The sequence below is a fragment of the Rutilus rutilus genome (assembly GCF_951802725.1).
Source record: "Rutilus rutilus genome assembly, chromosome: 5".
Lineage (NCBI taxonomy): Eukaryota > Metazoa > Chordata > Actinopteri > Cypriniformes > Leuciscidae > Rutilus > Rutilus rutilus.
Genome location: NC_140213.1, coordinates 32,111,115 through 32,122,939, shown reverse-complemented (window position 1 = coordinate 32,122,939; position 11,825 = coordinate 32,111,115). Strand labels below are relative to the sequence as shown.

At 35.0% G+C, this 11,825-nt stretch overlaps 1 protein-coding gene across 1 annotated transcript; it reads right to left on the bottom strand.

Moving 5' to 3' along the window:
• On the bottom strand, positions 1 to 5,213 carry LOC311290857 (ADP-ribosylation factor 4). Its single transcript, XM_084409584.1, has 6 exons — positions 4,987 to 5,213; positions 3,839 to 3,919; positions 3,469 to 3,578; positions 3,265 to 3,336; positions 3,014 to 3,139; positions 1 to 1,203 (listed from the first exon to the last, which is right to left on the bottom strand). Exons 1-6 carry the CDS (start codon positions 5,051 to 5,053, stop codon positions 1,117 to 1,119), a joined length of 543 nt encoding a protein of 180 aa, XP_084265710.1. The 5' UTR covers positions 5,054 to 5,213; the 3' UTR covers positions 1 to 1,116.
• Positions 5,214 to 11,825: the final 6,612 nt, after the last annotated feature.

The following is an 11,825-nucleotide window of genomic DNA, read 5'->3' as shown; positions in this document are numbered from 1 at the left end:
TATGTTCACGATTATGTTTTATTCTAAAACAATATCATACATATAATACACAAACAAATTTGTCATGATAATAGGGTAAAATAGATTTAATCTGTTACACCTCAGTTCAGGAAAGCATACCATTTCAACCAGACATGGAATTCATCAATACATTAAATTTGCATTTCGGAGTCAGATTCAGACACAAATAATGATAAGCTCAAGAAACACGCCTGAGCAAAACATTTCACATGGCATGACAAACATAAAACACATCAATCAATTTCAACTTTAAATTATAATGGAAAGAACTTCAGAGATGTTATCATTGCATCATTGTGGCTGAAGAACATAATGTTCCCTTTGACTCTGAGAGTAAAACCAGTCGCTCAAACATTTACCACAAACAACAATGGATTGTGGGGAGTAAACTAACCTAATAAAAGAAAGTTAACCTTTTCATGCCATGCATGCCATGTGCTGTTGATATGGGGAATTTCAACCAAGATTCAGAATGAAGTAAACTCATGCAGACAAGGAAAATGTTCAGAAGGACCACAGGACTCCACGCCACTACAGCGGATAATGTGATTTAACAAATTTTACAACGTTGCATACCTATAAGGATTAATGGAACAGGCATGGCTTTGATTTGCCCAACGACTCCACATGTAAAGACCAGTTCTGAAATATTACTGACCCCACAGATTCTTCAGTGAGCTCCTTAACAGAAATTCTCAGCTAGATGCTAAAACATGATGGTCAGATGTTAAGGACACTAAAGCAAAACCAATAACCCTGCTCACTGATCAGGGACTCCAGCGTTTTTGGTTTTGCATGAGGCCTTTCTGAAAAACTGAAAAGTCAGAGTGAAGGAAGGTCCTTCAAAACATTTTTTCCTCTTGCAAAATAATAAACTAAAAGTTGTTTTTGTTGGAATTAAAACAAAAAAAGAAGAAGAAAAGAAATAGATAAACTTGCGCTACAAAATATTGTAAAAAAGAAAGGCTAAGACAGGCGCAGAGTGTTTGATGGTTTCTCCCCAGCTTCCAGTTCTGTCACACACTTAAAAATTCTAAGAGGAGTCTCTAGCCTTTCCATTGGTTCATACACCTCATCTCGCCTCTAGCAGACCCACTAGCGCTTGGAGAGCTCATTGGATAACCAGTCCAGTCCTTCGTAGAGTCCAGTGCCCTGTGTAGCGCAGGTCGCTTGAACGTACCACTGCAAGAAGCCCAGACAGAGGAAATCAGCCAAAATGTAAAAAATAAAACTGCCTATAAGTAGGTTGATGCAGCTTACTCTACTTAATCTTTTTAAATGTCATGTAAACACCTTATTCCGCGCCAGCCAAGTCAAACTAACAGACCTAGATAATGTGATAGTAGCACCAGTTTTGTCCAGCATGTTCACTACTATTCACAAGTTAGTGGTCTGAAAAAATGCTTGGCAAGGATGAATTAAATTAATGGTTAAGATAGTTATGCTACAAAAGATTACCATTTCAAATATATTTTGTTCTTTTGAACTTTCTATTCATCATAGAATCCTGAAAAAATCCAGTGGTTTGCACAAAAACATTAAGCATCACCACTGTTAAATGTTTCTTGAGCAGCAAACCAGTATATTAGAATGATTTCTGAAGGATCATGTGACACTGAAGACTGGAGTAATGATGCTGAAAATTTGCCATCACAGGCATAAATGATATGTTAAGTAAAATAAATAAATAAATAAATAAATAAATATAAGGGCTGGGTAAAAAAAAATATCGATTTCTCGATTTTAATCGATTCTCATTTTTACGAAACGATATCGATTCTTAAATCCCAAGAATCGATTAGTCATCCTGTTTTCAGTTGATGAATAAATGGAACATTGTTGCGTGCATCCCATCCAACAAATCGCAATAATCTTTGTGCTTTGTTATTACTGATATGAAACAAAGTCTCAGATTTCAAATTACGTCCATTTTCTTACGAAATTCAAAAACATAAACCGGTTTGGTGCTGTGGCGTGAGATCGCTCTGGCGCAGCTCAAAAGAAGCACATGATCTTCTCTTCCGCCTTAATAATCCCAGTTACAGCGCGAAATAAACATGAATGAGCATCTGAAAGTGTGTTAAAAGATAGAGTACAACTTATCGAAGTCCGTATCATGACACATGGAATCGCTCAATCAGTGTTTCAACCGTGGAAAGACGTTAGTAAACAATGTCATTTAACGTCACATTTACCTCAGAAAAAAAACATATCCAGTGACCATAAACTCGTTAGTCAGCTAGAAAAATTAACTCTAGAGAGAAGCATTTTGTTAAATATATGCACCATATTACATATACATTATAATTTTTAATGTTCTTCAATATTTAATGCATGTTTGAATAAATCTGGAAAGTTCTTTTATGTCAGCCAGCCACCATTTCAATTTTTATATAATTTCATATAACTTTATTATTATAAAAATAAATAAGTGTATTTTAAGTGTTTGTATACAAATCAGTTAATTTTTACCTTCAATATTATAGTAGGCTAATGAAGCCTATAGGCTACAACTGACTCCCATAGTTTACAATAATAGTTAAGAGATTTGTTTTCCTTGAGAAAAATTGCAATGTATTGTACCTGATATCCAAAATAATCAATATTGAATCGAATCGTAATTGAATCGAATTGCAAGCTTGTGAATCGAAATCGAATCGAATTGTAAAATTTGTGTCAATACCCAGCCCTAATATATATATATATATATATGAACAGTTATTTAATTTCTTTTTTTACAATAGTATTTATTTTAGTATTTTACAATATTACCTTTTTACTGTATTTTCAAAATAAATGCAGCCTTGGTGAGCATAAGAGACTTAAAAAAACATTTATTTTAAAAATCTTCCTGACCCCAAACTTTTGAACGTTAGTGTATACATGTTATTTAGATGTTATTCAGATTTTGTGCAGTTTAATAAAAGGTATGACTATGTCGAAACTAAAGAGTAAAGGAGCACATTGGTCTCATTAGTGTGCATGTGCGTACCGTTCTGCTGCGTAGACTCTGCAGCCCAAGTTTGTCTGTGAGTTCACTGACAGCCATGGCGTTGGGCAGATCCTGTTTGTTTGCAAAAACCAGCAGCACAGCGTCCCTCAGTTCATCTTCCTGCAACTGCAAATATGCACAGAAAAAAGACACTGATGAGGCAACTTAACCACATTAAGCCAACATAACACTTCCACAAATGTCCTGATTCGTTGCTGCCATTAGAGACACTCACATTGATATATGCTTACCATTTTAGAAAGCTCCTCTGCAGATTCTGCCACTCTCTCTCTGTCATTGCTGTCCACCACAAAGATCAGACCCTGAGGACAAAAGAACGAATGGAAAAAGAGAAATGAGTCTATAAGAAACTATGTAAGTGTTTCTTATAGTATGTAAGCTAAGCAAGTGTGCAGTGAATTAATATTTCATACAAATGCACATCAAGATCATACCTGTGTGTTCTGAAAATAGTGTCTCCAGAGAGGACGAATCTTATCCTGGCCACCGACATCCCACACAGTGAAGCAGATGTTCTTGTATTCAACGGTCTCCACATTAAAACCTGCCCAATAGAAACACAGTGCTCAGAAATACACATCATACAATAATTGAACAGTTCTGCTTTTTAGTGAAACACTGGCAGAACACTTTAGTGGTGCAAGACAGGACAATCAGGCAATCACAGAAACCACAAGTATGACGGACAGCCAGTGGATGTTGACATATCATAAAGGGAGATAAAAGTAACACAAATTCATAAATTGTCTGAGATCATAAAGATGAGCTAATGGTGTCACATGTTTACCAGTCCTGTCCTCTTACCTATGGTTGGAATGGTGGTCACTATTTCTCCAAGTTTCAGTTTGTACAATATTGTGGTTTTGCCGGCAGCATCCAGCCCCACTGTAAAACACCAAGAGTGCATGATGGGAATGAGGTTTTCAACAGCAGTCACATCACTTTAAAACTCTCAAAAGAGCTCATGTCATGTCCTTAAATTGCCAAGAATATAAAGTACATTGTACTATTCTATTAAATATACTGGAATATAACATTTAATATGAACTAAACGATACTTCTCTTTATTGTGGTTTTACAGTGTATCAGTTTTACACTATAATTAACAAGAGCATAACTGTAACTCTACTATGCTAGTATGGAAAGTTGGAAACCTATACTAAAAATTGTGTAAAAAAGTCCACAAAATGTGCCAGGGGGTAATAATATATATAGATATATTTAAAGCTTTCTTATTGTAATAAGGTCTATATTTAGAGCCTTTCTTTACTCAACAAAACCATAAAGTTGAGTTTTTATTAGTAAACCTGCATTTATGAATGTGAAAGAATTACATTAAAGCACTTTTCATTATTTTTAGAATATTCAGTGAAGCAAAAAGTACTTTTTCCCCCAAAAAGTGAGAGGTCTTACTCTTGAGCACTGAATATTTTCATTAACAAATTACTGAATAGCACAACACAATACAACTGTATAAGTATAATGCCATAATAAAACGTGAGGTGGCTTCACGATAGTTAAAAAGTAAAAGTAGTAGCCTATACTCGAGTATAATTATACTAAGTCATACATTTCACAGTATAAGGCACGAAAAAAGACACACTGTACTACATTACACAATTAAATAATGTACACTTCACTCGAAGATAAATGATACTAAACGTAAACAGGCAGTGGCTCATCCGTTCCTGCTCATGAATTGACAGTAACTTACATTGAAATTATTTATCACATACAATTATTCAAATGTAAAGCTTGTGAGAGTATATCGCAGACTATTTAGCCTATATATAAATGCCCACTTGACTTAGCTATGTAGATACATTGTAAAGAAAATCAGGAGTCAGTTTTAGTTTTCTATTTCATCTGTTATTTTCTGGGGAATGACAGAATTGCGAAAGTTGGCTAACGCCGCTAGCTTAGCTAGCATGAGACTCAATAACGTTACTCACCCATGAGAATTCTCATCTGTTTCTTTCCAAACAGCCTGCTAAAGATCGACGAGATGGTCAGACCCATGATGAAGGACACAAATCACCCAAAACTACGGGATTACTCCTAATGTCTAAAGTTTTTCGTTGTGATGCTCGTCTGGTGTCAAGAAACCTTGTCGACTCTGCGCTTGCGTAATGCCACGTCACGGCCGCCGTGGAAGATATGATGCCACGCCACTTCCGACAAGGAGTTTTTCATAATGACAGCTTTTAGAACAAAATAAACAGCTTATAATAATACAAAGAGAAAGAAGTACACATACTGTTAATAAAAAAAAAATGAATAATAATAATAGTGCTATTATTATTATTATTATTTATTGATATCATTATTACTGAGCAGTGATAATGATATCAATAAATAATAATAATAATAATGATAATAATAAAATATAATTTATATAGATTTATAATTAAATTAATACAAAATAATTATTATCATTATTTAACAGCATGTGTTCCTGTTTGTATTATTATACACTGTTTTTGGTTGTAATAAAAAATGTCAAATTGTACCTTAAAAACCTTATCAAATAGTAGGCTATATGCATTTTCATGTAGCCTATAAGTTCTTAATTTTAACTGATCAATTAAAATAAAGAGTAGGCCTATGTATGGTAAAACTATACATACAGTTAGGGTGATATTAAAGGACATAAACCGTGATATACGATTTTGGCCATATTGCCCATCTCCAAGTCATTTATTTCCTGCGTGACCTGGTAAAGTCACGTCCACAAACCTCTTGCATATTGTTTGGTCACACCACAAAGTGTCACTGTGGCCTCAAAAGCTTCAGCACTGCCACTCTGAGCTCGATTGCTATGTCTGAGGTAAAACACGCCCCCCTCATTAGCATACAGCGCTAATGAGCAATTAATAAATAAATGTATAAATAAATAAATGTAGACATAAATACATATATACATAAATAAATGTGGAAATAAATAAATCCATAAATAAATAAATGAAAAAATAAATGTGGAAAAATATAGAATTATACATAAATAGGGAAATAAAAGTATAAATAGTCATTTATTTTTGTTTTTTTTACATTTCTTTGCATATTTATTTATGAATTTATTAATTTTTAATTTCTGCAGGTTTGGTCCTCCGCGTGTGTGTGTGTGTGTGTGTGTGTGTGTGCGCGCGCGTTTAATGGCTGTCATTGGAGTGTACTTAAATTTATCCACGAAAATGTCTTACGATTTCAGGATAATTTCTTAATATATTGCAACAAATCAATCAGTCCAATGAAAACAATCCAGTGAACGAACGAAGTTTTAAAAAAGAGTAATTTGCCATCACTGCTCGACTGTCACCGGCGGTTCGCAATCGCATCATTCTAAAATTCAAACAGAAACAAATAACAAATAGCAAATACTTCTGCGGTCTGTTTTTTACCAGGCAGTTTCTCAGTCGCGATGATGAAGGAAAATAGCTCAAGTGGTCAGGGGAAAACAAGCTGGACGGAACTTAAAGATCTCGAAAAAGGAAGACGACGATTAGCGTGGGTTGAAGGGAACGAAAATGAAGAGAAAAAGGAAGCTGAAGGTGAAACCCACGGCTGGGTCTTGAAACCACAGAGTAACTTCAGGTAACGTTAAGTTAAGTTAACGTTAACACAGACTCACTACACTAGCCTGGAAACTTACGCTCACCATATTTCATATTAACCAAGCTAACGTAATTCAGTTTCTAATTATTCAGCATCAGCATAAGGTGACTTAATTAGAAGTGTGATCGTTGTAACGTAAAAATATATAACGTTATTTATATAAGCTATATTATGACGTCTTTTTATCTCTAGGACGGTTAAGAGTAACGTTAAAATGAATGACAGACGATAACTGATTAACGTTACACTGTACAAATATTGTTTTGTAATATCTTAATAAAATCAAACACAATTTAAATACATATTTCACAGTCACATTTTGAATACACGCAATTACATTTAAATAAATATAAGTAATATAAAATGTAATGATAAAATAAAAAAAATGTACACTTGCAACATGGTACATATCACATAGTATCATTAGTAGCACACATTTTGTATTATTAATTTCATGTTTTTGCATGGTAATTCAAGGTATAAAGTCTTCTTTGGCATTATCACTATTTATTTAAATAAATACATATGTTGGCATGAGGATGTAATGTCTTCTTGTGTCTGTCAATGTGCCATTAATGCCATCACAGTGATCAAAAAAGAAATGTTAATATTTGCCTTTTTCTGTCTTTTAGGCACTACTATCTTGTGTATATGGTGGTCTTAACATTTGTGAACCTTGTAACGATTCCTCTGGACATTGCATTTTCTGATGATATGCATGGAAGTGCCCACAAATACTGGGTGGCTTTCAATGTATTCTCAGACCTCCTGTTTTGTGTTGATGTTGGCCTAAATTTTCGAATGGGCATTTTCAGTGAAGACGGTCAGGTATGAACATGCCTTCATTGTCTTGTATGTCTATACTGTAATATTAATATTATTATATTATGGCTTTACCTTTCTAAAATACGATTAAAAATGGATACAATGCATTCCTGTTTCTGTCTAGGTCATCCTTGATCCTAAATTAATAAGAAAGGATTATTTCAGGTCTTGGTTTGTTCCTGATGTGATGGCTGCATTTCCGGTCGACGTTATCATTATTACTGTGGTAATTGTATTCATCAGTTAATATCACTCACACTGATCAAATTGTAGATATACTTCTTACAGTACAACCAATTCACCACAGGAGCATTTTGATCACGCTGACACTACTTCACTGGTGGCTTCGAAGCTGGTGCGGATACTCAAGTTTGTGAGGATTTTCAGTATGATCCGTTTACTCCGTGTGCCAAAGCTTCTGAGATTCTGGTTTGAATTGGAAAGTGTAAGTTTCAGCACAACTCACCGTCATGTTTTTAAGATATTTAAGGAATTTAAGATATTATTTATGTACAGTAGCACTTAACATTGTTTCAAAGCTTGACTTGACAAATGCGTAAAAATAAAGGCTCCAATAAAAAGGCTATCATATTAAATGTTATATCAAGAAGGACTTGTTATTCTCTAGGTTTTCAGAAAACCATCTATGACCTGACCATTTAAAGGGATAGTTCACCCAAAAAGGAAAACTTTGTCATAATTGACTCACCCTCATGTTGTTCCAAACCTGTATGAGTTTCTTTTTTCTGTTGAACAGAAAATAAGATATTTTAAAGAATGTTGGTAACCAGACAGTTGGCAGCACCTATTGACTTCCATAGTATTATTTTTCCTACTATGGAAGTCAATGGGTGCCATCAACTGTCTGGTTACCAACATTCTACAAAATATCATCTTTTGTGTTCTAAAATCTAAAAAATAATATAGCAACTTAAGAACCCCAAACAGCCTAAAATAGTTTTTAATAATAAGATTTAAAAATAAGATGAAAGGATTTTTTATTAAATGTTTTGTAGTATTTTCTCACATTTTTCCTCCTCTGTCATAACATGATAAACCAGCAAGCAACAGGACATTTTTGATTGTATATTGTACACCCTTACTGTTCTATGGATACTTTATGTTTTATTATCTATCATTTTAGTTGTCTGATGTACAGCTTGAAGAAGTCAAGAAGTTATGCAGGGTTGTCTCAGGTTTCCTGATGATGGTCCTCATTTGGCACTGGAACACTTGCATTCAGTACTTCATATCTGGAATGGAAGAGTTTCCCCAAGACTGCTGGGTTGTAAGAGAGAAAATTGAGGTATGTCTTATTTTTTATTGCTTATGCAGGCATTTGTTTGACATGATGTGTTCAACATGTCTTCCTTTTTTTCTGTTACATTTTGCAGAATACCTCGGTCGGGGAAAAATACTCCTATGCTTCCTCCAGAGCTTTCTCTCAAATGGTCTGGAGATCAACTGACTCACCAACACGTACGCCGCACAACATTCTTTCCGCATTCATTATTTTTTGAGAAATGATAATCAATCTGATAATCGGTCTTTGGTGCAGAATCACTTTTACGATCAGGATTTGGGATTTTTTTTTCAAACCTGTGATACAAAGTTAGTTAATCTATGATGTGCTGTTACTTTTAAGTCAGTGGTTCTCAACTCCAGTCCTCGTGACCCACTGCTCTGCACATTTTGTATGTCTCTCTTATCTGACACACTCAGTTCAGTTCATGGAGTCTCTCCTAATGAGCTGATGATCTGGTTCAGGTGTGTTAAATAAGGGAGACATACAAAATGTGCAGAGCAGTGGGTCACGAGGACGAGAAACACTGTTTTAAGTGATCAGACATATGATTTCCATCTGCCAGATGAAAAAAAAAAAGGCAATACATGTTTTGCATGAGCAAACACCACTGAAGAACTGGAAAAAAATAGTTTACATTGAATTAAAGTGATTCCCTTTTGTTTGTTTTTTTAGGTGTGGATGAACGGTGGATAGCTATTGTAAGTATGGTGATTGGATATATAATGTGTATTGCATTTATTTCTTGGGTGATCAACGCATTTGGGAGCATGTCTGCGACTGGCAATGCATACAAGGTAAAGGTGAATTAAAGCTGAGTTAAAATTAAAGCTGTTTGTTTATTGTTTGTATTTGTTAAGTTTGTTTATTCAACAAATAAATACAAGGCGGCTCTGATGATATTATGCCATGATATATAAATATTTCAGATAAACCGGCTACAATCCTCCACAATGTTCCAAAAGCTGCCCAGAGTGTTGCGCCAACGTACCACTGCCCAGTACAAGTGGCATTTGGATAAGGAGAACATCCTTGACATCGTGTCAAAACAGCTCAGAAAGGTTTCTAATCGATTCATAAATATAAACTTCAGATAACAAACAATACGTTTTTCTGCTGTTCAAACAATCATTTGGCTCAAACAGTATCTTTTATAGAAATAATATTTAATAGTGCTATGTTTTCTGTTTCAAAGGATATCATGGCAGAAATATGCTCCAACCTGTTGAACAAAAGCATGTTTTTGTCGCACAACAAAGAATTCACCGAAGCCATCTTGATGAAGTTGGACTATGAGTTCTTCAATGCTGGTGACATCATCGTTCATCAGAATGCTCAACCCGACAAAATGTTCTTCATTGACTGTGGACGGGTGCTTGTGAAGAACGAGGCTTTCAAAATGGAGCTGTGTGATGGAGATCACTTTGGAGGTGATGTATGAGAAACTTACTGTTGTGTGATTTGGTTGAGAAGTAGTCTCGTGTAGAGGTTCGGCATAAAGTGTGGTCCACATTGCAGTGCTAGTCAAGTCAAATTTAGCGCTTTTCAGATACACATTGTTTCAAAGCAGCTTTACAGGAAATCATGTTAATGTTTAAAATATCTGAATTTCTGCATGCCTCTGATAGTCACATTTATCAGATAATATAAGCGATAATATAGTTTACATTTTGCAACAATACAAGCAATCAAGCAGTTGAGATCTGCTGTATACATTATGCTGATACTGTATGAATGCGAATAAAGTTGGACATGCTTAAATATCCAACCTTATATAAAGAGCTGGGCAAAAATGTTTTGCGAAAAAAAAAAAAAAAAAAAAAAAAAATTCAGGCACCCGAGACTATTTAATTAGTTTCAGGTGCCTGATTTTTATTTTATTCTATATATAATATATATACAGTGAGGAAAATAAGTATTTGAACACCCTGCTATTTTGCAAGTTCTCCCACTTGGAAATCATGGAGGGGTCTGAAATTGTCATCGTAGGTGCATGTCCACTGTGAGAGACATAATCTAAAAAAAAAATCCAGAAATCACAATATATGATTTTTGAACTATTTATTTGTATGATACAGCTGCAAATAAGTATTTGAACACCTGTCTATCAGCTAGAATTCTGACCCTCAAAGACCTGTTAGTCTGCCTTTAAAATGTCCACCTCCACTCCATTTATTATCCTAAATTAGATGCACCTGTTTGAGGTCGTTAGCTGCATAAAGACACCTGTCCACCCCATACAATCAGTAAGAATCCAACTACTAACATGGCCAAGACCAAAGAGCTGTCCAAAGACACTAGAGACAAAATTGTACACCTCCACAAGGCTGGAAAGGGCTACGGGGAAATTGCCAAGCAGCTTGGTGAAAAAAGGTCTACTGTTGGAGCAATCATTAGAAAATGGAAGAAGCTAAACATGACTGTCAATCTCCCTCGGACTGGGGCTCCATGCAAGATCTCACCTCGTGGGGTCTCAATGATCCTAAGAAAGGTGAGAAATCAGCCCAGAAATACACTTTTTTTAGATTATGTCTCTACGATGACAATTTCAGACCCCTCCATGATTTCTAAGTGGGAGAACTTGCAAAATAGCAGGGTGTTCAAATACTTATTTTCCTCACTGTATGTATATATATATATGTGTAAAAAAAAAAATGCTATTTTTAAGAAATATTTAAAAACAACATTTAGACATCAAAACAGGCTCACTTAGTGTGCGTTTAGTGTTTAAACTTTTGCTTTAAATGCAATTTGTTTCATATCAAACAGAACCTCTTGTCTGTCGCCATGTTGTCAGTGTCCTCTTTACTCCGCAATGTTTTTCACTGCATGAGAAAACAGACGTGTGGTGTGAGAGCGTGAGAACAGCGTCAATTACACAAGTTTCACACTCAAAAAGGCTCAAAATTAGATTACAGAGCTTGCCACATCAAGAAAATGTTTTCCCAGTTTTGTGTGCCGGATTGATCAGATGGTCAGTCAGATAATCTTTGCTGTGAAACTCCAATGCGTTTTAAACAACCAGCCTCATACTCACCATTTTAAGTTTTG

Excerpts from the sequence above, each read along its gene's own strand:
- LOC311290857 (XM_084409584.1), bottom strand. The coding sequence starts at position 5,053 with ATGGGTCTGACCATCTCGTCGATCTTTAGCAGGCTGTTTGGAAAGAAA. Across the intron at positions 3,920-4,986 it reads ACAGATGAGAATTCTCATGG|TGGGGCTGGATGCTGCCGGC; the intron begins GTGAGTAACGTT and ends GGTGTTTTACAG. Across the intron at positions 3,337-3,468 it reads ACTATTTTCAGAACACACAG|GGTCTGATCTTTGTGGTGGA; the intron begins GTATGATCTTGA and ends TTTTGTCCTCAG.